This window comes from Lissotriton helveticus, chromosome 3_1 (assembly GCF_964261635.1).
Source record: "Lissotriton helveticus chromosome 3_1, aLisHel1.1, whole genome shotgun sequence".
Taxonomy (NCBI): Eukaryota; Metazoa; Chordata; class Amphibia; order Caudata; family Salamandridae; genus Lissotriton; species Lissotriton helveticus.
In genome coordinates this window covers 1,943,917,636-1,943,944,574 of record NC_136061.1, presented here as the reverse complement: position 1 = coordinate 1,943,944,574, position 26,939 = coordinate 1,943,917,636, and the positions used below count along the sequence as shown (strand labels likewise).

At 49.9% G+C, this 26,939-nt stretch overlaps 1 protein-coding gene across 5 annotated transcripts in view; it reads left to right on the top strand.

Annotated features, from left to right (window-relative positions):
• Positions 1-26,939, top strand: part of DENND4A (DENN domain containing 4A) — a 587,116-nt gene that overhangs the window by 331,183 nt on the left and 228,994 nt on the right. For all 5 annotated transcript variants that reach the window (XM_078683021.1, XM_078683023.1, XM_078683019.1 and 2 more), the window contains one exon: positions 10,862-11,037. In XM_078683021.1, coding sequence (XP_078539147.1) covers positions 10,862-11,037 — 176 coding nt within the window. The remainder of the gene's footprint in view (positions 1-10,861; positions 11,038-26,939) is intronic.

Below are 26,939 nucleotides of genomic sequence, written 5' to 3'. Positions count from 1 at the left end.
GCGCTTATGACTTTGCGGGACCCGGGCCTCTTTGCTGGAGCTGCTGCGTGGTTGGGGCCCCATAGCAAGATGGAACCACGGCCTGAGTGACTCACCCTGGACTGTAGGGTTCCATCAGGTGAGCGATAAGGTCACGAGCACCCCTGCACACTGAACAATATAGCGGCATAGGGAACGGGAGGGCTCTCCCAATCCTCGAGCTCCTGCAAAAAGCCTGAGGGCATTGACGGCCGCCCTGATCTATGCCGTTTCACCCGGCGGGACCACCCGGTGTTCATTGCCCTGTTGGTTACAGCTGCCTGGCGCCGAGATTTCCTTCCCTGCAGGATCCCACTAGGAACGCCGCCACAACTCTCTCCGCCGGCTGGTGGTGCAGAAGGGGCACCGCAACTGCTGGGCAGCACCTAACGGACGAAGGGGTGCCCAATTCACTTTAAGCTTCACCGAGACAGGTCATCGTAAATCTGAGGTAATTGGCGCAATGGGGAAACCAGACAACAGGCAGCCCAAACTGCAGTTTGAGCCTGCAGTGCAAAAGAAAGTGACGAGGAACACGGTGGACAGCGGGCAACCTCGGAGCCCATCCACAGAGGTATCCACACCGGCCTCTGCGGTGCCGGACATTGCCACGATGTTACATGAGATGCGCCAGGGCTTCGCCACTGTCGTCGACAAAGTTGATAGACTCTCAGCCAGAATGGACGGCATAGCCCAGAAAATGGACATACACGAGGAGCGTATTACTGAGGTGGAGCGACGAATATCCGAAAATGAAGACACATCTGTATCGCATACCTCGAGACTCTCGAGAATGGACAATGTGCTGCGTGTGATTGCCGCCAAAAATGAGGAGTTGGAAGCGAGGAGCCGCAGAAATAACATTCGCGTCACAGGAATTCCAGAGACGACCAACACCGGCAAGATGGAGCTCTATATAGAGAAGATTCTCATAGCGACGGTAGGGGCGGAGGCCTTCTCGAACCAATTTGTAGTGGAGCGTGCTCATAGATCGCTCGGGCCTAGACCCCAGACGGGAACCCCTCCGAGACCCATCATTGCGCGCCTGCTCAATTATAGAGATCGTGATGCGGCCCTGCGAGCGGCACGGACGACACAGAACCTCACGCACGATGGAGTGACTTTCTCTATATACCCGGACTTTACCCCGGTAGTACAAGAACAAAGGCGGAAATTCCTTGCTGTTAAGAGGAAACTTAGGGACCTACATATTGACTATGCCCTTCTGTACCCAGCCAAACTGCGAGTGACCCATCAGGGTACACAACATTTTTTGTCAACCCGCAGCAAGTCGAGGATTACATTAAAACACTGCCTAAACAGGGAAGGCGGCCTGCAGAAGCTGGAGGCCAGCATGACTTGAGCACTGATTAAGTGAACGGCTGACATTTGTTGCTAAGATTAACCACACTGCTGGGACATGATACTTCTCTCACTCCAAGGTTCGAGGTTACTACTCAATATAGAGACTGCGACAGATTGGCAGGGTACCACGGACGGGTATCGGAATGCAGGCGGTAACGTATGCCAGGCACCCACCCCCCTCACTCCCTTCCCCCTCCGGATAGAGACATCGGGGCGGGCATGCAAGGAACGGGAGGAATGGGGGTGGGCGGACGTGCACCTCAGATGACCCCTACTGGGTGTACCCCAAGGAACTTGGTTCCATTCCTGTTGATGTTCGGGTGTTTTGGTCACCCTTTGGGTGGGGGGAGGGCCTGGGATGCTGGCAAGTTGGGGATGCTTCAGTGGGTGGGGGGAGGCGGGCAAGTTGTGTGGCATGGGAGGATTGCAGAAAGCGAGATGTGGGTATTTCTGACGGAGCCGCATAGACTTCACGAGAAGGGAGGGATGGGGTTTGCTGCAGCTATCGCTGTGCACACTGTTTACTTGTGGGGGGTTCTGGGGGGTGGGCGAGATGGCTACACAGTTGGGAGAAATGTTTGGTTTCTGTTTAATGCATGTGCGTCAAGTGTCGAAGAACTGCTACTATATTTAGTCTTGAAATTTCTTGATTGCGTCAGGGATGTGAATGGGCCTAATATTCGATTGCACGGCTCAAGCAGGGCCTGCTGGTGGTAGATACGCCGTACACAATGCCTCGACTTCTGGTGCATATATACACTTGCACACATGGGGGACACTAACTTGAATATTATCACATGGAACGTGAGAGGACTGGGTGATCCTAGGAAGAGACGGAAAATACTAAGCTATCTTGATCGACATAACATCCACATTGCCTTACTCCAGGAGACACACTTCAAGCCGCAGGGTCTACACATGTTTGGGAAAAGATGGGCCTCATATACGGTATTCTCCTCATATTCCTCTTATGCACGGGGTACGGCTATTTTGGTGAAAAGAAACACCCCTTTCCATTTAGCGGGCTCTAAGACAGATACACAAGGGAGATTTTGTTTAATGTGGGGCCGACTTGGGCAAATGGCTGTGACGCTGGTCTGTTGCTACGGGCCTAATGTGGATGATCCACAGTACTTTACGGACCTGTGGGCGGCAATTGTGGGAACAGGGCCCCAACACATTATCTGGGGGGGTGATTTCAACACGACCCTAAATCCGGTCTTGGACAGGTCACACCCCGCGCCACATCACTATACTTCTGGAAGAGAGATTCTCCGTGCGACGATTGATGATAATAATCTTTTAGACGCATGGAGATCTATGCATGGGACGAAGGAGGAAGGCACACACTTCACTGCTCAGGCGAGATCATGGGCCAGATTGGATTATATACTCTTGACACCACACCTTTACACATCACTAATTTATTCGACACATCTCCCTAGGACATATTCAGATCACTCACCTGTTCTCATCACGTTGCGGGGAACTGAACTAGGCCCCCCTGTTACGGCATGGCGTATGCAACCCACGATGCTGCTGGACACTATCTTCCAAGAGGAACTCCGAGATGAATGCCTAGATTTTTTTCAACGAAATAAAGACTCAGTACAAGATGTCGAAACTATATGGGATGCTTTTAAGGTCACGCTTAGAGGACTTTGCATTTCAAAAGGCTCAGGGGTACTTAAGAGTATATTGAATAGGTTACGGACTTTAGAAACTGACCTTAGAAACGCGGAAGATGCGCTCAGAGTTAGCCCTGGGAGTGACACACTGGCTATAATACGAGACAAATTGTCGGAATATACTGATGAAGCTGCACGAGAGGTGAAGTTCAGGAACAAACACTGGGTGGCCAGGAGGTATGGGGAAGGCGAGAGACCTGGGAAAGCCTTAGCAGCAACAATCAAACTTATGCGTTCGCCTACTGTCATACTTGAATTGGAGACTATGGAAGGGGTACTACTCAGAGACACCACACACATATTGAATGCATTTGTGGGACACTATAGTACTTTGTATTCCTCAACCAGAACAGGGGAACTATCGCTAGATGGATACCTGGCAGATGTATCATTGGGATGGCTGAGCGATTCACAAAGAGCATTTCTTAGCGCCCCGTTCGAACTGGATGAGGTGAGGGAGGCGATCATGCACATGAAATCGGGTAAAGCCACGGGGTTAGATGGCATCCCTATCGAATTCTACAAGACATTTGTGGATTTCATGGCACCGGTACTGCGCGAAGTGTACGAGGATGCCCTAGACGTTGGTCACCTCCCTGCCTCCATGAGAACCGCTCTCATCACGTCGCTTCTCAAGCCGGGGAAACCTGCTACCCAATGCGATTCATATAGGCCCCTGTCATTGCTGAACTGCGACGTGAAGATTCTTGCAAAATTAATAGCTACACGCATTAGCCTTCTATTGCCTGACTTGATACTCCCAGATCAGGCTGGATTTGTCCCAGGCAGGGCGACTTCGCACAATCTCCGCACCTTTTTTTCAGTCTATAATTCAGTTGATGAGGACTTGCCTATGGCGGCCATTTTTTTAGACGCCACCAAGGCGTTTGATTCATTGGAGTGGGATTATGTCTTCCGGGTACTAGAACGCATGGGCTTTCCACATATCTTCATTTCCTGGATTAGATTATTATATACGAATCCGATGGCCAAAGTCCTCATTAACGGCAAATTGTCCTCGGACTTCCCGGTTTCTAGAGGTACTAGGCAGGGATGCCCCCTCTCCCCACTCCTTTTTGCCATAGCCACCGAGCCCCTAGCGGCTAAACTGCGTCAACACCATCGGGATAGTGCGTTGCGATGTTTTCAAAGACAGATACTGATCTCGATGTATGCCGACGATATTACGCTCTATGTTCGTCACCCTCGTGAGAACTTGCATCCCATCCTTAGGGAGTTCATACGGTTCGGAGTCCTCTCTGGTGTCCAGATAAACTGGAACAAGTCATGTATTTTTCCACTCACGGCCTCAACACATAAGTTTGCATTAGAATACCCACTTGCCTGGTGTGAGGGGGATTTTAAATACCTTGGAATACGCATTGAAAAAGACAGGGAGGCGTTACTTCGGGCTAATTACGGCGTAGTAATGGATAAACTCAGTGATAATATCTCCAGATGGATAACTCTTCCCTTGTCTATGGCTGGAAGAGCCTCCCTAATTAAGATGGTAATACTCCCTCAACTCCTATATCTCTTTCTGAACATACCATTCAATCCCGGAGTCTTTTTCTTTAGGCTGCTGCGCACGGAACTACTTAAACTAGTGTGGGGCGGGAAATCGCCGAGACTTACATGGGAGATCCTTGTCAGACCCTACTCGCAGGGCGGCTTTGGAATCCCGGACTTTGAACTTTATTACCGAGCAGCCCAGGCCCACTTTGCCTACTTCTGGATACGACAGCCTAGATATATGCCCCAATTGGCGGCTGAACACTGGCTAGCACACCCTACTCCGATAGACGGTGCACTATACTCCCCGGCAGAAGGTAGAGATAAAACTCCCAACACAGTATTGAGTACCGTCACTGCGTGGCGACTCATAGGCTCGAGACTCGACCTGCAGATGCTTTACGCCCCATTATTGCCCTTGACCTATCACCCGCAGTTGCCGCTTTTACAGGAAGCAGGCTTTCAGAAACTATTGCAGAGGATACATGTTCGAACATGGGGAGATCTGTACCAGAATGGCACATTTCGCTCCAGGGAACAGCTCTATGAAGGGATACAGCCGACGCCGCTAGAGGTGTTTTACTATATCAGGCTCAGGCACGGTTTGCAGGCGATCACGCCAGACTTCCCACAAGAACCTCCGGTACTTGTCCCGCTACAACACCTTCTTACGCAAGATACTCCCAATAAACTGGTGTCCACACTATACAAATCGATCCGTGCCAATGTGGACTATAAAGACTTACCCGCCAGGGAAAAGTGGAATCAGGAGTTAGACGTGCCACTCACCGATAGACAGTGGGATTTCTGTCTGCAGCAGACGGAACGCATATCATCTAGCAGCAGATATAGGATTATTCACTACAAATTCATACACAGATTGTATCATACACCGGCACGACTGCACAGATTCCAATTGAGAGCCACTGACAATTGTGATAGATGTGGGGATCCGGGGGCGGATTTCTTGCACCTTGCATGGGGGTGTGAACAGGTGCACCGCTATTGGGGAAAAGTTTTTCAGGCCATATCCAAAATGATACACACACTGGTAGACCCTTCCCCGATCTTGGCACTATTGGGTTATGTGGAACCACTTCAGGCAGCCCACAGCAAGTATGTGGCACTAGCTCTATTATTGGCCAAACGAAGAATAGCATGTAGATGGGGTAGAGGCAGGGCCCCCAAGTTCAAGGATTGGGTGAGAGACATGGTCTACTGTCAAGAACAACTGCATACCTACTCTGAACTGTTACCTGTCACCTCCAGGCCTACAGACATATGGGCGCCACTACAATGCTATTTGCTGGAGGTAGCGGCGGAGGAAGCCTGTGATTGATGGTTTGAGAGTTGTATTGGTGATATACTTTTGGTGGCCCTCATGGTTACTGGAAGGAAGGGGGATGTGGTGTACGGATGTGCTCTCAAGGGCTGACTTTCCTGTTTCCCATTCCTCGCTCTGTGGACTGCTCATACCTCCAGTGTGGCGCCTTAATACCTGGTTGGAACTGTATGGTTGATTGTCCTATGATATACTAATGATGGATCGAAGTGCCACCTCTGCGAGAAGCAAGGAACTATCCAGGCTCTGCTGTGCAGATTTGAGATGTGCTGTGGGTAATATATCATGCCTAGATGTGGGCCCTCCGCTGTACTGATGCACGACATCCTCCTACATACTGTTCAGATACCGCACATGTTGAAGTTTAACGAAAAATGTAAAAAGTAAGAAGACTTGATATGTTCAAATTACATATGCATACTGTCATTATGTTCAGATAACGCATACGACTAAGTGTATGTAAAGTATTCCTTTTTTATTTTATTATCTTTCTCTTATGTCTCATACCGTCCTGATACTTTACACGAATAGCGGCCCGCCTCAGGGTTGTAGGCGTGACGCTGTGTACATCTGACAGTACTTAATAAACGTCTTACGACACCAAAAAAAAAAAAAAAACCCTTTCAGTTTGTCAACCGTTGTGACACATCTGCAAGTTTCTTCCCAAACCTTTTGTTAAGCCCCAATGTGATCTTAATTTAGTTTTAACCTATTTGTTGTGCTTTCCCTGTGAACGCCTGCATAGCTGCCCTCTAAGACTCCTAACCATCAAGACAGTCTTTTTTGTGGCCATCACATAGACAAGGAGTGTAGGGCGAGCTAGGGGCTCTTTCTGTTCAATCTCCAGGCACCAGCTTCTTCCCAGACTAACTGGTTCTCCAAACCAATGCCTGTTTCCTGCCGAAGGGAGTGACACTTTTCCACATCTGCTAATCCATCATGCTACTGGCATTCTTTGCTTCACCTCAACCCTCCAAGGAGGAAGAGAGAATCCACCACTTGGACTCAAAAGAGAATTGTCATTCTATATCGATTGCACCAAAGGCCACTGGGCGGACGATCAGCTCTTTGGTGAATTCACTTGCCCAAAGAAGAAGGCTTTGCAGATATGGACCATCTCCAGATGGATTGTACTTTGAATAAAGATCTGCTACGCATTAAGCAAGTAGCAACCTCCTGAGGGTTTGCTGGCTCATTCCGCCAAAGCAGCGACTGGTGCAACAGCTCGTGGAATTCCTGTCCTGGACAACTGTCAGGCTGCTACATAGACATTCTAACGCACATTTATCAAACACTACTGCCTTGACAGCCAGGTCCTTTGTGACGGGTCCTTTCTGACGGGCACTCTACCCGTTTGGTCCACTAGTACTTTTTGGTGAGAGCCAGTTTACAGACCCTCCTCAAGAGAGGTAATGCTTTGGTATCTATTCTAATTTAGGAACTCTGCAGCTAGGAAGCTCTATCAGGTGAAAAAGTTATTTACCTTTGTTAACACCTTATCTGGTAGAAACTTTATCGGACACAAGTTTCCTACTGACCCTCTGCAAACCGGTTCCTCTACCTAAAAGGTCCCTCAGTATCTACACATGGTCAATCAGCATTCTGACAACCAGGTACCCAGGGCCTGTGTTCCTTCCCTAAAACTGTGTTACAACTAAAACCCAATTGACATCTCTGGCCACCTGTCAGCCCCTAGTAAATGGTACCCTAGGTACCCAGGGCATGGTGACCAGAGAAGACCCCTGAGGGCTGCAGCACTTATTGTGCCACCCTCAGGGGCCCTGTACCCTGACACCCACACACTGCCTTTGCATTCTGAGTGTCTAAGTACAGAACCAAACAAAGAGTCGACATGGCACACATCCCTGTGTGCCCTGCCCACAGAACCACTGCCCTGGCATACTTCAGTCACCCCTCTAGCTGGGTGCCCTATGCCAGAGGTGTGATCACAGGTGCATGACCCCTGTGCCTCTACAGTACCCAGGGCCATTCCTGGGCACTGTAAGTGCAGTGATGCCATTAAGAGTATATGGTGCTGGGAGCTAGTCTTTACGAACTCCACAGCACCATAATGGCAACACTGAAGACTGACAAGTTTGGTATCAAACTTCTCAGCACATTAAGCCCGCACTGATGCCAGTGTGGGATTTAATGTAAAATGCACCAGAGGGCATCTTAGAGATGCCCCCTGAAAACCTAACCTACAATCCACGTTGGGCTGAGTAGCTGCAGAGGCTGCCACACAGCAGACATGTTGCTGGACCCCTGGGTGGAGAGCCCCCCGCTCTCCTGGGACTGCAACCATGCACATCCTGGGCGAGATGCTAGGTCTCCTCCCCCAGGATGGGCAGGGGGAAGCTTCAAAGGCATACCGCCTCTGTGAGCTTCTCCAGACCATTTGCTGTACCCAGCAGCTGGCCCCCATCAGTCCTGACCCCCACTCTGGTGGGAAGACTGGCGGGAAAAACTACGTCAGGAAGGGGGGGTGCCAGCCTGTGCCAACCCCACCCCTCAGGTGGGGGAGACGAGGTGAAGCACGACCCCGGGCTCCAGCCATCTTGAAGATGGGGAGCCCTGCCCAATCACTGCTAGGCTCCAGCCCCCCTTCCACAGGAGAGGAGCAGGCTAGGGGGTGTACCCACCCCAGGACAGGGACCTATTGGTCCCTGTCCTTGCCCTACCTGTAACGCCCCTACATTCAGTATTTAGGGGCTCCCTGAACCTTCCTTCCTCAGATCCTGATAAGAAAAGAAGAAAGAAGATCAAGATCAAGAGGAAGAAGACCCGCCGTGCAGCTGCTAACAACAGGACGACAACAACTGACTTGGCCCCAGCCCTACCGGCCTGTTGATCCTGGAACCTGCTCCTGCCTAATCCCGGCGACTCCTGTGGACAGCAACCTTGGGACACCCAGAGGACCTGCCTGCCTTGACCCTCTTAAAGCCTGGGACTCCTATCAGCAGAGACTCTGCTGCAACAACACCCCTGGTGCCAGCCAGGAAGCTCCGGGCCAACCCAATCTGCACCTGCCGAGCCCGGCCTGTGCCAGAGTGATCCAGGACCACGAGGATGTCCCCTCGGCCACTGGGACCCGAAGTCCAGTGCCCAAAGACCCTCCTCGACAACCCCGACGATGCCTGCAGACTCAGGACAGAGGACCCCTCCGACCGCGTCCAGCAGAGGGTAAGATTTCCCGACCTCAAAAGACACCCCTGCACCCGGCACCCCACGGCCCCCTGTGCCCAACTCCTGGGTGCCTACCTATCCTCCAAGACCCCAACTTACCCTCAAAGTGTTGGTCGCTCCAGAAGATCCTTCGTCCCCGAGCCTGCAGCCTTTGTTCCCTTTTCAAGTTCCTCATTGAATAACATTGAGCGCCCGACGGCTCAAAAGCACCCTGCACCCAGCCGCCCGAGTGCCCCTGGCAGTGCAACCTGTACCCTATCCTACTTCCCCATTTGCCCTGCGCAAGTGACCAGGAGCCCAGCTCCCACAGCCGCGTGGCCTGCTAGCCAGCAGCCACCAACCGGAGGCCCCCTTTCCCTCATTAGATAACATTGGGCCTAACTACCTCTGCACCCGGCCGCCACTGTGCCGCTGGGGGTGAACCAACTGTACATACCAGACCCTGGGGGACCCCTGAGTCTATGCCCAGAACCCTAACTTCACCAGCCAAGTACTCACCTGGAAACCGATAACCCACTTACCTGCCATTGGATAACATTGACTGGTTTGACTCGAAAAATCTTCTAAGTGTGAAGATTTGGAAACTAAAAATATTCATATAAAATCACCTGAATTCCGAATTCCGAAGTACTCACCTGTGATATGGAGAGAAGCCAGTACTGTACTTTGTAGCCCAGTACTGAACCGCAAAAGTAATCCTTACTGGGTTTACTAGTAATCTGTATTTTCTCCATAGGAATCCATTGTGTGTTTTTCTATGAAATTTCTTCTGTATACTTTTGAAAACTTGAAATATTCAGTAAAAATCATACAAAATACTGAAACACAATTACTCACCTGTTTTAAGTTGAGACCCCAGTGCTGGACCCAGGAGCCCAGTACTGGATTACAAAAGTAACAAGATCATACTTTACCTGCAACCTGAATTTTCTCCCATTGGATAACATTGCCAGGTTTTCATTGAAAAGTTTCTAAGTTTTAACTTTTAAAACAGCTTTATATTCCTGAAAAATCACTACCATAACTAAAACGATTTTAGTAAATTGGTTTCAGTTTAGACCCCAGGACTGAACCCAGGATCCAGTCCTGGAACTACCAAAGTAATCTACAAAGTAATTAAGGGAGTCCTAGTAGCCCAGCCTTGGTGGCAGTGACTTCGATGACCAGCTTCAAAACTGTTTTTGGACTTTGCCACAAATGTACAATTTTGTCTTCCAAAGTGAACAACGTCTAGTTTTATTTTTGAGGTCCCCATTGTGCGACATAAGAAAGGAAATGTTGGAGGAGGTGGTTAACAGGTAGACAAATGACCATCATAACGTAAACCAAATTTAAATGAGCTTTGGCTGGGTCATTTGCTTGGAAGCTGTGCGCTGTCATACAAGCAAGAGGTTGAACATGCCTTATAGTGATCAGCTAGCGCTTAAAGAACTTAATTGAAATGCCAACCTTAAGCTGACTTCATACCCAGGACCTGCATTTTATTTATTTATTTATTTATTTGTCTATTGAATGAACATCAACGCTTTACAATATGGCAATATATATTTAAAAACGAAACTGTTCCCATGTTCTCTCGGAAACTACAGAGCTCAGCAGCGGGTGTCAGAAGCCCCCGTACTTGATGCTGACCGAGAACATAGCCTGTTGGAGTAATTTGTCGTCCACTGTGACTGTATGCAGTTTTATAAATTCCCATTCAAGTGATGCTAGATTCTTTCTACTCCCATTTCTTTCTCTCTTTCTAAAGATGATATTTCCTTTCCATTGGCCATGTCCGTACATCCCTCTCTGCCCGCTGGCGTTGGCAGATGTGTTGAGCGCCCCCTGTCCGTTCATTGTGGGGATTGACTCCCGCTACTTTGATCTCTACGACCCACCGCATGATGTCAGCTGCATTGACCTGGACACCAACACCATTTCCCAGTGAGTATTTGTCGCTGTCGCTGTCTTGCTGCAGTTGGAGGCTTTGTATGTTTTCTCAGCTGTGCTCCAAGTTGTCAGAGGGTCAACTCTTTCAGTTGCCAGCTAGCTGTTTGGCGTAAGCGTGTTAACAAAAAAGTTGCTTAATATTTTGGAGACAAGATCCGAATTAGACTAAGTAGTGATAAAGAAAACTCTGACTTGAGAAACCTTGTTATACGAATAATTAATTATTTTCCGTTTGTTTATATCTGAAACAGGGACACATTATGCGTCAGAGAAATATTTCTGATGTGTGGATTTGTCAGTTCTTTTGTCAGCTTTCAATACATTTGTAAAACACACAAGATGATGGACGGAATGTTGCACAATGGCAAAACATTCACCTCCCGTCACAGATCTGGGTTTAATCCATCGTTATTTTGCTCACCAAGCCAACCCAGTTCAGACATGGCCATATGCAAATCAGTCTTGACCCTGTGCCTCATGGGAACAGTCCAGCCCGAAAGCCATGTCTTTCCTGGACCGGAATCGGAGTCCCGTGCTCTCCACACCACTGGAGTCAAGCTATCCTGGCTGATGACGGCTGATAGCCAGAAACCGGTCCTATGATGCTTGATTCCGGCGAGGCGAGGACTTCGGGGCAAGAGGTGATTCTGTTCATGTGGCACCAGGGCCGCGGCGGTAATTTGCGGGCCCAAGGCGCGATTAGCAGCAGAGCCCCAACCAAGGTACACACGAGCTCGGGGTACAGGCCGTGCCTCAGATTTCACAGCGCTCGGGCTGCAGCCATGATTAGGGCCCTGCAGCGCGATTATGCCCACATGTGATGACCGCCACAAGTCCTTGGCTGTGGCGGTGATCTAGGCAATTAGCGCTTGAATAACACAGTGCTTAGCAGGAGAGCAGCAGGATATTACAGTCTAGCGCGTAAGGGGCACAGTTCTATCAATAAAGCGCTTGGTTGGCACATCGCTTATTACCTCGTGATCTCCATCAGCGGTGCTCACAGCAGGCAGTCCACTTCATCAATACAGCGCTTGGTGGGCGCAGCTCCTCTCTGGGGGGGGGTGATGGATGGCAGGTCTCTGTTACAGGTTCTTGGGGGGGAAGAAGAGGGATCGAGTTGGCAGGCATAAAAGGCAGGATGGTCCCCTGCAGCACACTGGAGTTGGTCCCCTGGGTTTCCCCCTCACTGGGCAAGATTAGCAGGCTGGCAGAGTCCCTCAGCTCACTTGGGTACAGCAGGGCCTAAGTTCAGTCAGTCCCAGTAGTGTAGGTTCCCCCCTAGGCCCAACCGCCTATACTCCGGCAGAGGTTCCCCCCAGGTCCAGTGGTGCCCCAACTGACTAGTCCGGTTTCCCTCCTTTCCTCTTCTACCCCTAGGTCAGGTGACCCTCCTATAAAGGCGGCAAAGCATAACTCCTCCCTGGGCTGGAAGGTTCCAGGAGCTTCTACATGTCGGTCTATGGGACAAAAAGGCGGGACGGCAAAGATACTGTAGCAGTATGTCCCAACCTGCTCCTAACTACTGGTGCGTGTGTGTTCAATGGCCACTCCGCAGTTGTAGGGACCTGTGGCAGCCATATTATTAGGAGAGAGCACCTGCACCTCAGCACTTTTTGGCAGTGGTAAGGTGCCCAGAGGCCTAGGTCCAACAAAAAGATGGTGGCAAAAATGAGGCGCAAAGGGAACAAAATGCGGGGTAAGACCACCCTAGTGCTGACAGGTCTAACATGCTTCCACCCAGCCGAAAGTGGGGAGAGCTACCCAACCTCTAGGGAGTTCTCATCACTAAGGCGGAAAACCCGAGAGAGACCATCAGCGCTGGCGTGGTTTACTCCGGGTCGATGCTCCCCCCGAAAGTCCATACTCTGGAGGGAAATGGACCACCTCAACAATTTGGGGTTTTCGCCTCTCATCTGCATGCGCCAGCGAAGGGGTCGGTGGTCGGTCTGAATGAGGAAGTGAGAGCCAAAAAGGTATGGCCTCAGCTTCTTCAGGGCCCACACCACAGCGAAGGATTCGCGTTTTATCGTACTCCATCGCTGTTCCCTGGGGAGTAGCCTTCGAGAGATAAAGGCCACTGGCTGGCCTTGGCCTTCCTCGTTCAGTTGGGAGAGCACAGCTCCAATGCCATGCTCAGAGGCGTCTGTCTGCACAATGAATTCCTTTCCATAGTCCGGAGTCCTTAGCACCGGAGCAGTGCACATCGCGTGCTTGAGGGTGTCGAAAGCTTCTTGACAGGCAGCTGTCCAAATGACCTTGCGTTGTGCTTCTTGGATGTCAATTCAGTCAGGGGGGCTAGGATGGTTCCATAGCCCTTGACAAACCGTCGGTAGTAACCCGTGAGGCCGAGGAAAGCCCGGACCTCCTTTTGGGTTTTGGGGGGCCCCCAGGCCAAGATGGTCTCGATTTAGGCCTGGAGGGGTTGCACCTTACCCCCGCCCACCAGGTGTCCCATGTAGACGACAGATTCCTGTCCAATCTGGCACTTGCTCGCCTTGATTGTTAGGCCAGCCTGCTGTAGAGCCTGTAGCACCTCCTGGAGATGCTCCAGATGGTCTTCCCAACTGCTGCTGAAGATAGCTATGTCGTCCAGGTACGCAGCTGAGAAGGCCTCTCGGCCAGACAGCACCTGGTGACCAACCGCTGGAAAGTGGCTGGAGCATTCTTTAGCCCGAAGGGCATCACACGGAATTGAAAATGGCATCAGGGGTGGAAAACGCAGTCTTCTCCTTTGCTCGGCCCGCCATGGCAATCTGCCAATATCCTGACGTTAGGTTGCTGGTACTCCGATACCGAGCTGCTCCCAGTCGGTCAATAAGCTCATCCTCCCGAGGGATCTGGTGAGCATCCGTCTTGGTCATGGAGTTCAAGCCACGGTAATCCACACAGAACTGAAGTCTTGTCGGACAGCCGATAAGACTTGATTTTTACAAGTGGGCTGTCCCCGGTGTCCACATCATGGGTACACAGGTGTGTGATCCCAGGAGTGAGGGAGAACAACGAGGAGTACTGCTCCAATGCCTGGTGGCAGTCCCTCTGTTGCTCAAGAGTCAAGGATGGGGAGAAGACCATGCCCTCCACAGATCCATCCTTCTCTTGGGCCGCCAGAAGGTCCGGAAGAGGCTCGCTCTCTTCCTCTTCGCTCTCATACGTCACCATAAGGAGAGCAAGCTCTGATCGCTCATGGTGTGGCTTCAGGCGGTTGATGTGGAACACTCTATGGGGTTGTCGGGGGTCTTGAGGTCTACAACATAAGTGGTCTGGCCTCTTTTCTCCAAGATTTCATATGGTCCAGTCCACCGGTCCTGGAGGACGCTAAGCTCTCCGGGCTCCATGTCCCCCACCTTCTGTCCAGCATCCAACTCCACCGTCCGAGCATTCTGGTCGTACCACTCCTTCATGACGGCTTGACTAGCCTCCAGGTTGTCTGAGGCTTCCTTCCACAGCTTGGCCATCTGGCTGCGGAATGGCAGCATGTAGCTGACTACGTCACGGGGAGGCTTCTTAGAAGTCTTCGCCCACCCCTCCTTCACAAGGCTGAGGGGTCCCCTAACGGGGTGGCCATAGGCATGGCCATGGAGCAGCTCAAAGGGGCTGAACCCGACTCCCTTCTGCGGCACCTGACGGTAGGAAAATAGCAGACAGGGTAAGAGGACGTCCCACTTCCGTCTCAAGTCCTCTGGCAGGCTCCGGATCATCCCCTTCAGGGTCTTGTTGAAGCGCTCTACCAGCCTGTTAGTCTGGGGGTGGAAAGGAGTGGAGAACCTGTAGGTCACTCCGCACTCCTTCCACATGGCCTGCATGTAGGCCGGGTAAAAATCCCCATCAAGGCCCGCGCCACCGCAGGTGCAGTGATGGTCCTCAGACGGATTGCCTCCGGGTACTGGGTGGCGTGGTCCACCAACACCAAGATGAACCGGTGTCCCGAAGAAGTTGGCGGGTCCATTGGCCCAACAATGTCCATGTCTACCCACTCAAAAGGGGTACCGACAACCAGGAGCGGTTCCAGAGGGACCGTCAACTTAGTCCCAGCCTTGCCACTCTCCTGACAAGTCCTACCGGTCTTGCAAAAGGTGTCCGAGGCAACTCGCATTCTGGGCCAGTAAAATGTGGGACCAACCGAGCAAAGGTCTTGTCCTGGCTCAGGTGTCCTGCCAGTGGTATCTCATGTGCCCATTTCAGCAGGAAGGCTCGGTAGCATTGGGGGACCACTAAGGCCATTGATGACCCATGCATCAGAGCCTTAGGCTCACTGTAGAGGAGGCCATCCTCCCAGTAAATATGGTAATTGCCGGTTTCCTGGTCAGTCGCCTGGGCTTCGGCCTGCCACCGCATGCCTTCAAGCGTTGGGCACTCTCTCTGCGCCCATCAAACTTCCTCCCGAGTAGGCCCTCCTTCCACCTGCCACTCTGCAGGGGTCGGCGAGTCCCCCACTGGAACAACATCCACTTCCGCGAACTCCGGGGTCACCTCCGCGGGCTTCCCATCCATCTCGCAGGGTCCATTGTTCCAGGTTCCAACCCAGGTTGAATTCCTTGCCGGGCAGCCAGGGACCGTGTGACCACGCAAGTCCATCCTGGTAAGCATTTTTGTGTGGGCTTGGAACTACACCTCCTTCCAGGCGGTATACTCCAGATCGTTTCCGAGCAGACACTCAACTGGCATGGCGGGACTTACGGCGACTCTCAACGGTCCAGAGACCCCTCCCCACTCAAAGAGAACTTGAGCCACAGGGACCCACACTGTTGTCAGCCAATACAACCGGGTGGAATATGTCAGGGATCACTTGCTCCGGGGACACCAGCTGTCTCAGTACCATCGTCATGCTGGCACCCGTGTCCCTCAGAGCCTCCACCTCTTGCCCGTTAACCCGTACACTCTGCCGGTACTTGGCAGTATTCGCGGGTAACTGCGTCTCTGGGACCATCTTTCTATCCCCCAGTGAAAAGTCAAAGGGCTATCCCTGGAGTGGTTTGTAGATAAGAGTACTAACACCCAACTTACAGTATTCCTATCTCATTCACTCATAGCATGCATTAAATGTGTTGCTCAAATCACTGGTCACGATCTAGATTATAACGTTTACAGTCTTTTTATTAAAAATGATTGTTAAAAATTTCAGTAAAAAATCGATTGAATTCTACTGAAAACATTTAGCAAAGAGACATCTCATAACATAAAAGGATTATTTACAAAAAAAACATAGTAAAATTACACTTATACAGCATATTAGAAAGAGAAGAAAAAATACATTTTTCAAATCGTCAAAAATAATCATACAGTAGATTGAAAATCAATTGGAAAAAACAGACAAAAAAAACCCCTAGTTTCAATAGAACAATTGATGTTGCTACAGATTATCTGATTCAATAGCCTTTGAATAGATTCATTGAGACTTTCAGTATTACAAGATACGATATATCTAGAGTCCCCTAGGCTTTGTTTGAATTCTATTTAGGTGAAGTGCGTCGACACGTGCCGGTGTTTGAACCCGCAGATATGGTCACACCTTCATCAGGACAATATGTTTTCATTTGGGGTCATCAAGTTCAAAAGACCGGTATCCTTTCTGTATATTAGAAAAGCATCAGTCAGTACATGTTTGTGTTTGTACATTACCACAGTAGTATAACATCCCCATCAACAATCGAACAGGTAACTATACCTCTTCACACCATTGATATGTGCATTGGGTCATATATCTTTCCACAAGGCCTAGTGCATGTCTTCATTATAACACTGATTCCTTCCTATATGTAACTTATGTTTCAGATTACATCTTATTTATTCATAATCTTACATTCTCTATCATTTCAGGTAATTGGTCCCTCCGTTATACTGTAGTACGTGACCAGCTCCACTACATCACTCATGTCATTTAAACTTATATATACTGACCTCTCAGTTGTGTGGTCTAATTGTTCCAGTCTTTATATACATTGATTTTCACATTCAACCATACACTATGGTCAACAGGTCAGATTATTCTGAAGACTCGATATTCAATCTAATAGCGGGATAGATAAATGTATGGGTAGCATTTAATTTCACTCTATAAAGCCCTATTGCTCATTTTTTATATATTTAAAAAAGGGTCCCACATTACCGTTTTTCTTTGAAAAAGACTGTGTAGACAGATCTTTTTTCTTTTCTTTTTGCTACTGCAGGCAACTGGTTAAAATGCTCCGGTAGGTTTCAATCACTCATTTCTGTTAAGATGAAAATGGAAAAGGACTCGTTTTTTATTTCTTGTCTCTTGCCTTTATTGTGCCTAACAGGTCCCTCTCACTTGTTCCTTACCTCATATTATTCGAAGCACCTCCTTCCCTGTGGTTTCCCTGTACGTTCGGACTGCCAGTCGCGTCCTGGTACCGGCTAGTAGAACTTGATATGTTCTGCAGGAGAAGCGATACATGTCATTTACGACCACCATCTCTCACATTGGCCTATTATCGAGTGGTATGCCTCAAACATCTTTGTTCTCTAGACCTCAGATTCTCTACCTATTCTCTGAGCCCCACTCTGTTACGGTAGTGTTCCTGCGTCATTATTGCCCCTAAGTCCCCCAGTGGCCGGCATATCACTGGAAACCACTCCAGGGATAGCCCTTTGACTTTTGAGTGTCTTAAGTACCCTGTTCTCTGGAACCTGTGGGGTCTTCTCTCATATTCTTTATTTATCCCCCAGTGAAACCAGGGTCAAGCCTGTCCACTCACCCCCCCTCATTTAGAGACAACTCCTCCCCCAGCGCTACACTAGCCACCCCGGGGCTCTTACCTCCTGTGGGGGCTGGGGTCCTTTTGCGACACTGGGGATCCCCCTTGTAGTGTCCAACCTCCCCACACTCGTAGCACCAGACATTACTGGGCTGCTGACTCTTGTCAGGGTAAGTGGGTTTCTGGAATCCAGATTGGGGTGGGGAACCTACCCCTTTCCCAGGCGGTCTATTTTGGGGGCCTTTAAAGGACTCCTTCTTTTTATCTCCCCCTCTCTCTTCTGGGGAAAACCCTGTCCACCTTTCGGGGTGTCTCCCCCGGGTCCCTTGTGGGACACCCGAGTGCTAACCCAGGTATCCGCCTCCTCTGTAAGCTCCCGATGGTCGGTCAGCTTGCGGTCCACCAGGTGTTGGCGCAGCTCTGGAAAACACTTATCAAGAAGGTGCTCCCTTAAAAACAGATTGTACAGCCCTTCATAGTCACTCACTTCGCTGCCACGCACCCAACCCTCTAATGCCTTGCGAGCATAATCAAAAAAGTCTACCCAGTTGTGTGCAGCAAGCTTATGGCTGTTGCGGAACCTCTGGCGATACTTCTCTGGAGTGAGGCCAAACTTTTTAAGTAACACCTCCTTCATGACAGGGTAACTTGTCCGATCTCCTTTTTCTAAAGTCAAGAGTGTGTCCCTTACCACTGGAGGTATGTACCGATACAGGCCACCCCCCCAGTAACTCTCGGGTACCCCATGGGCTACCAAGGACACCTTATACGCTGCCAACCACTTACCAATGTCATCCCCTACGCTAAAACTGGCCACCACCTCCTTAGGTAGGTAAAACGTAGGCTCTCGTGGAGCCTCAGCGGGTACGCTGTCACCATTCATGTTGCCTTGCGCCCCTATCTGCAATGCTCATAGCGCAAATTCCTTCAGGCGAAGCTCATGTTCAAGCTTCCTCTCTTCCATAGCTAGCCTCTTCTCTTCTCTCTCCTTCTCCATTTTAGCAAGCCCTAGCCTCAACTTGATCTCCTCCCTCCTGTCCTTATACTCCTCCGGCGTCGCATTCCTCGCTGACACACTACTGCCTGCCCTGGAAAGTCTTCCTGGCAACACATTCTCACTAATGTCTACTTGCAGTAGGTCTAGCTCTCCTGGAGCGCCTGCCTCCATTTGTGCGCCCAGCTCCCCCTGTCCCTCATCCACTCTCCCCTCCTGGTGGGCCATTACCCATGCCCTCAAGGCTTTCTGAGGCTCCTCTCTTTTGGCGCCTCGCTTAACGGACACCCTCATCCCCTGACAGAACTCCTTCAGCTGCGCCACTGTATACACCTCTTGGTTGGCCAGCTCGAACTCCATCCTGACAGGTGGGGCCCCAGACAACTTAAGGGAATAACACTAGGACGTAGGCAACAGGGTTAACACAGGAGCCTGTGCACTCAATCAGGCAGTGAAGGGCAAATTGTTAGGCGTGCATTACAATAGGTGTCCAATTGCGGCGCACACTGAATCACTGGAGGGTGCTGCACAACCACAAGTCCTTATCCCGCCGCTGAACACCAATGTTAGAACTGGGGTCACCAATCCCGACACGGTAGCTTGGCGCGAGGCAGGAAGGCACCCAAAGCCAATGTGTAAAGCAGTGGTGCAGCACACACTCCCACTGACTCAAAAATACACGCGCAATAAAATGACACCACACCAGGTTGCTGTTTAAACCAAGACTCTTTATCTCATTTTTAGTTCAAGCAGGTAACTCTCCTTACGTATTAAGTTAACGTAGGCAACATCTCTAGGCATCAATTCAAATAGGTAACACTTCTGCCCTTCAGGGACATCATAGGCAACAACATTTCTTGTAAGCACGGTCATCAATGTAACACTTCATGGCCATGGATTTGCCATTAGAACATTTCCTAGGTAGGGGGCATCAAAGTAACATGCACAACATTTCCTACGCACACATTCATGAATATAACATCCCCTCTGCACTTCTCTGTTAAGGCAACCTTTGGGGCATGAATACGGCATCAGCAACATTAACCCAGCATCCTTAACATTTCCTACGCCTCCATTCCTCAGAAGCACACCTTGGCAGCATGTGTTCAACTGCAGGGGCATTTACTAGGCAGGTAGGTAACATCTCTTAGTCACTGGGGTAACATCAACCCTTAACTCTCGTGGCAGATGGTTAGCCTTTCTCAGGCGGACTATGGGCAGTCCGGTATTTACTGTAGACCCAGCCCCTAGCAGTTCCCACCGAGTGGGTTAAATGGGGCCTTCGCTGCCCAGTAGCAGTCTCCTGAGGACAGGGGCCGTCGCGGGGCTACCACTCTGACTCGATGTGGCTCCCCGGCAGCCCCGCTTTCCCAGCAGTGATTCCGCCCTACCCCAGGGGTGTTATCTTGGGCTCCAGGTCGCTGTCAGGCCTTCGTTTTCAATCGGGAGCTCGCGCAGGCTATGCGGGCTCCCAGCGGCTCCTCTCAGGGCTCTGACTGGGTATGGGCGGATTTCTTCCTGGCGTTGCAGGGGAGAATTCACACACGAGGCTCCCTCGCGACCCCGGGCCAATCCGGTCGCGGTCTTCTGGGGGCCGGCCGCAGGAACCAATAGGGAGGCGGGTTCTGATGGGCGCGACCGCACCCGCCAATGGCAGCGCGGCTTTCAGGTGGCGCGGCCGGTGCCCCACCCAGCTCCTAACTACTGGTGTTTGTGTGTTCAATGGCCACTCCGCAGTAGCAGGGGCCTGTGACAGCCATATTATTAGGAGAGAGCACCTGCACCTCAGCACTGTTTGGCAGTGGTAAGGCGTCCAGAGGCCTAGGTCCAACAAAAAGATGGTAGCAAAAATGAGGCGCAAAGGGAAGAAAATGCGGGGTAAGACCACCCTAGGGCTGACAGGTCTAACAGTGTGCTTGCGCGTTCTATCTCGCTGTACTCAACTTCCCCTTTGACCTCATTCCCCTATCATTATGGGGATTTCAGATGTCTCCTATTTCTTAGTCTTAGTGAGACCCTTGTATTTCATTTAAGGGCTGAAACATAATTGACATAGTTATCAAACAAACTAGAGACTGTTGAATTCTCACTTATATTAAGTTAACAAATCCTATGAAGTTGTTTGTTACTAAACCATTAGCTGGTCTTCACTTAGTAAACATTTTGTATTTGTGTTGGATTTTAGCTTTGTCACCGGGGCACCCTGCACTATTTTTTACCTTGTATTGATGATGTTATGTGTATTTTGTTGATTTTTCTAGATATAAAAGTCCTTTTGCATCTATGATTTTGGTAGTTTGTTTTATTTCTCATGTGGTATTTTTACATGAGGTTATTTAGCCTACCAACTGGTTATTCTATTTTTAAATGATACCAATGAAAAAAATGTTGTTAAATTTTGACTTCATACCCAAGTTCTCGGGGGTTTATGGGTTGCTCTTGTAGCCTAATAAGACAGAAAAATATCTAATGCTTGTCTCTAAAGTGTTTGCACAGCAGGAAGACACACAGTCTCAACCTACTGTATTGCTTGACTTTACTTTTCAATGGCGATTGTTACAGATGTAACTGGTTCTCCTGTGTGGACTCCCCCTTTGCGTCTACCTGGTCAGTTTATGAGCCATCCTGGTATCGTTATTAGCAGTCAGGATTTCCTGACTAATCCCCACCCCCAGAGCAAAATGTGTATGGCTATAAGCTAACCCTTGGAGTAGAAATTGGGAGAGGGAGAGCATTCGCTAATGATTTGTATAATCAAGAATATGATTTTTCTTTAGATACATTTATTTGGTTTATAGTACAAGACAAGGGTAATGAAAAAGTGAGCAGTTCCAATTTATCTTCCCCCATCACTTGGCCCTCTTTTATGTATAGGTCAGTGAACAAGAGATCCTGTGATTCCTCCCAGGTCGTCCTGCTGAAATCTTCCTGCCATAGAAGTTCCAGATTGGTGGCTTCCAGATCTGCCGAATCTGTCCTTGTCACCTTCCAGATGTTCTCACTCTCCATTATGGTGTCCCCACTCTCCATTATGGTGTCCCCACACAGGGTTCATCCTTTACCTGTGGTCTGCTTCCTTGCATGTCCTAAAAAATTAATCTTAGTAGACGGATAATTACCTCTTGAGTTTGGCCCCTCAAAAGCACAAACAAGTGTACTAAGCAATACCTTTAACTTAGTAGGCATTTTCTGTGAGCTTTGTTACTCAATACGACAGAGGGGACTAAGTAATTTCTTTTGACTTTACCATGCTTAATAAAATGTTTTGCGGTGTAAGATTTGCCATTTGGCTGGTCATAAGCCAAAGGTCAATTAATGACTTCTACCACCCCCCGAATGAAGTATTTCCAGGGGGCACGAAATGTTGCAATTATGGAGAAAATAGAACAGAAAGAAAAGAAGCCATGCCAGAGGACATTGAGTTTCTCACATTAATCATTTCTGTTTTCTGATGTTAATCCCCAGTCTCCCTGGGGTAGCCTTGCCCGGGGCACATTATGAAGAGTGAGTGAAAGCGCATTTCAATAGAACACAGAATCTGTTTCTGCGCAGCCTACTGCCAATGACCCAAAAGCAATGGGAGGACCTTTGGAAATCTCTGAATGATGTGGAGACAAGGCCAGAAATGTTCTAACCGTAGCTGTGAATCACCAGGAGCCCGGCTGCTCCCTGATTGGCAGAGATTAAAATCTTAATGAATTGGCACTGCTGGCGTCTGCTTTTTGGCTTCCATCCTGATTACCCAGCAAAAGCTTTAAGAGTGTACCAGAGTGGCCTGCACTCCTTTTTCAGCAGAGTTTGCTATACTATTCCCTAAGATTTTAGAACATGAGACAAAAATATGCACACAAAAAATAATTCCCAATAAAAATAACGTTTATTTTATACGTGGGTTCTCTGGGCAGCTTTATTCCTTTAATACACCCTGTAATTAACAGATGTTAATATGATGCAGTTTAATGCAGCTCTTTTTAATGACCTGATAGTTGACTTACTTGGTCTATTTGTGTTCCTCATTGTGTCGGGTATTCTCAGATGCGGGTCTTGAGTTCACTGTGCCACAGGACTCAAATTAGCCCCTAAGTAGGCCGAAACAGGTCTGGGTAGCTTTTATTTTCGTTCAGAGGAACCTAGTGTGTCAGTTCGTGCTTGACTGTTCATATTGAATCAGAAACAAGACTGATTTGCAAATGACTGGTTCCTTTCTCAAGTGGCATTGTGGGCAAAAAACTGATGGACTGAATTGTGGCTGAGAGTACTTACCAATGACTGAGATTAATTCAGTAGTCTACCCATCGCTTTTTTCGTTTTCTTCAGTGTGACAGCCTAAGTGCGTTGGGTATACCCAGATATGAGTTCTGTGCTCACTGTGTAATACGATTCAAAATGCACCCTACCAATGATGCCCAAATATGTCTACTCTAGGCTAGCTTGTGTTCCCATTAGAGGCACCTGGCCTTGCAGTTAGTGCTAGACTCTTCCTATTGGAGCTGGATGAAGTCTGATTTGCATGTGGCTAGTTTTGTCTGAGGTGCCATAGTGGGCAAAAAATAATGGCATGGAGTGCGGCAAAAGGAACAATTGATGGACAGAATACTGAACAATGCAAACATTCACCCCCAGTCTCAAAGATTTGGATTTAATCCCTTGTTATTTTGCTCACCACGCCACCCCAATTTGGACCCAGTCATATGCAAATCAGTCTTGACCCTGTTCCTCATGGGAACAGCCCATCTCGAACTGCCATGTCAGGTCCTTCCTCGACCAGAAGCAGGCATCCTGGGATCTTTTTTGGGGCATCACACCTCATCAGCCAGGCTATCTTGAATCCAGTGGCGCAGTGTGCACTGGACCCACATCTGGACATATCCTTCCCACTTAGGGCGATAAAAGCAAAAAGAACAATTGAAGGATGGAATGCTGAACATTGCAGTCATGCACCCCAAGTCACAAAGATCTGGGTTTAATCAATCGTTCTTTTGCTCGTCACCCCAGTTTGGACCCAGCCATATGCAACTCAGTCTTGATCCTGTTCCTCATGGGTACATTCCAGCTTGAACTGCCAAGACCAGAAACAAGCAACAACCACCACCACCCAGGAGAGGCCTCGCAATTGCCCACAAGAGCACCCTCTGCCTCACCATCTCCAGCGAAACCTTCCCCTCCACCGAACACCTGCACTTCCAGATCACCCCCAAAGCCACACTCCGAGGAACGCTCGTCTACAGGTCCCCCGGCCCCCGAACCCTCCTTCGCCAACACCATCACCGACTTCATCCCACCCCATGCCATCACCACAACAAACTACAAACTCATTGGAGACCTGAACTTACACCTCGACAACCCCAACTACCCCAACACCACTATCCTTTGTGACAACCTCGCCAACATAGGACTTAACTTGTCAACACACCAACCCACAGAGCAGGACACACCCTCGACCCCATTTTCGTGGTAGGAAACAGCGTCCAATTCAGCCACACAACGCAGTCGCCATGGACCACTGACCACCACTGTGTACACTTCGCCATCAACAAACCCCAGGCACCCACACCAGCCCCACACCCACCACAAAGGAACTGGAGCAAGGTTCCGACGAGCAACTTAACTCCACCCTCACCCAAGACAACCACACCTGGGCACCCAACACAAACGACGCAGCCAGAGAACTCCACACCTGGATCTCCAACTGCGTAGACGAGCTCGCCCCGCTATGCAACCCCGACAGATAACGCCCCAGGAAGGCCGCCTAGTTCACCACTGCTTTCCAAGAAGCCAGACGCACCTGCAGACGCCTGGAGAAGAACTCAAGAAACACCAAGACAACAGAAAATCACACCACCTACAAGGACGCCATGACAGACTACCACAACCAAATCAGAGCCACCAAGTGGATCTTCATCCACAACAAAATCCTGGCCAACTCCAAAGAACTTTTCAGTGTAATTCAAGAATTCACCAACCCACGCAGCGAAGCCACAGACATCACCCCATCCCAAGACCTCTGCGATAAGCTTGGAACCTATTTCCACCTCAAGATCAAAAACCTCTACAACAACTTCATCGACCATCCACCAGGTGCCACAGATGGCCCCCGCCCCCAGAAATACAAGCCAGCCCACCATTTCAAACTGGACACCGATCACTGCCGAAGTCACCGCCTCGACCCTGAAAAGCATCCACTCGGGCCCCCACCGACCCCTGCCCCCCTCACATCTACCACAGAGCAGCAGCTGCCATTGCACCTGAACTACAGTGCACCATCTGTACCACCTTCAAAACAGGCACCTTCCTAGACGACTGGAAGGATGAAAAAGTCAGACCCCTGCTCGAGAAGCCCACAACTGACCCCACTGACCTCAAGAACTATCGGCCCATCTCGCTCCTCCCCTTCGCAGCCAAAGTTGCAGAGAAAACAGTCAACAGGAAACTGACCCGATTAATTGAAGAGAATGGCGCCCTCGACCCGTTCCAATCCGGATTCCGAAGCAACCACAGCACAGAGACCGCTCTACTCGCTGCCACAGATGACATCCACACCCTCCTGGACCAAGGCCACTCCGCAGCCCTCATCCTACTCGACCTATCAGCGGCCTTCAACACCATTTCCCACCGCACACTAGTCGCTAGACTACACAGCGCAGGCATACAAGGAACAGCCCTGGACTGGATCTGATCATTCCTCACTGGAAGAAACCAAAGGATCAGACTCCCACCCTTCCTCTCCGACCCCATGAAAATCACCTGCGGAGTCCCACAGGGTCCATCCCTGAGCCCCACCCTCTTCAACAACTACATGGCCCCCCTCGCAGCCATCGTCCGACAACACGGCCTCAACATCATATCCTACGCTGGCGACACCCAGCTCATCCTCTCCCTCACCAAAGACCCCACCATTGCCAAACTCAACTTTCAGAAAGGAATGCAAGACGTCTCAGTCTGGATGACCAACAGCAGCCCGAAGCTCAACGCTGAGAAGACAGAAGACCTCGTCCTCTGTACCACCCCTTCTGCATGGGACAGCACTTGGTGGCCGACCGCCCTTGGAAGCCCACCTACCCCCTCAGACCACGCCAAGAACCTCAGCATCTCACCATGAACCGACAGGTCAACGACGTCATCTCCAGCTGCTTCAACACCCTCTGCATCCTCCGCAAGACCTTCGAGTGGATCCCCCTGAGTCAGGGAAGACAGTCACCCACGCACTCATCACCAGCAGACTGGACTATGGAAATGCACTCTACGCCGGCATCAACATGTCCCTACTCCGCAAACTCCAGATAATACAGAACACCGCGGCCAGACTCGTCCTCTGCATCCCCCGACACAAACACATCACCCAACAACTACGAAGTCTCCACTGGCTCCCCGTGGAGAAAAGAGACATTTTCAAAATCCTCACTCATCCCTACAAATGCCTACACAACAACGGACCCAAACACTTCAACTACAGAATCAACTTCCACGTACCCAAAAGAAACCTCCAATCTTCCAACCTCCCACTGGCTGAAACCCTGCGCATCCACAGAGCCAGAGCAGGTGGAAGATCCTTGTCTCACATTGCAGCCAAGACCCGGAACGAGCTACCGGCAGACATCAGATGCGCCCCCTCCCTGAACACCTTCAGGAAGACCCTTAAGACCTGGGTCTTCGACTTAACAGATCTGCGGACCCCCCCCCATAGCGCCTTGAGACCCTCACGGGTGAGTAGCACGCTTACAATTCCCTGATTAATTGATTGATTGTTTAATTGATCCTGGGACCGTGTTCAGGGCATCACCCTCTTCAACCAGGTTAGCTTGAATCCAGTGGTGCCTTGAGCACAGGACTCACGTCTGGCATAGCCTTCCTACTTAGGTGCCAAAAGTAACCTTCAGGCTTTCTCTCTTTCTTACTGAACTTGCCATGGGCCGCTAGCACTGATGGGCTTCTTACCCCTCTCTTTGTCAATCACATCAGCTTCTGCATATGTTCAAACCTATCACTTCATACCAGAGAGCTCTTCAGTACGCACTCCACTAGTACCAAGGATTTTGGATTACTTTTATAAATCCCTATTACATACATAAAATAATTTATAATCAACATCTGGTATACATGTTTAGCATTCCATTCAGTCTATTTTAATTCTTTTGCAAAATGTTGGTTCTAATGAGCGGTGAAGGAAACTTTGTATGCGCCTCCTA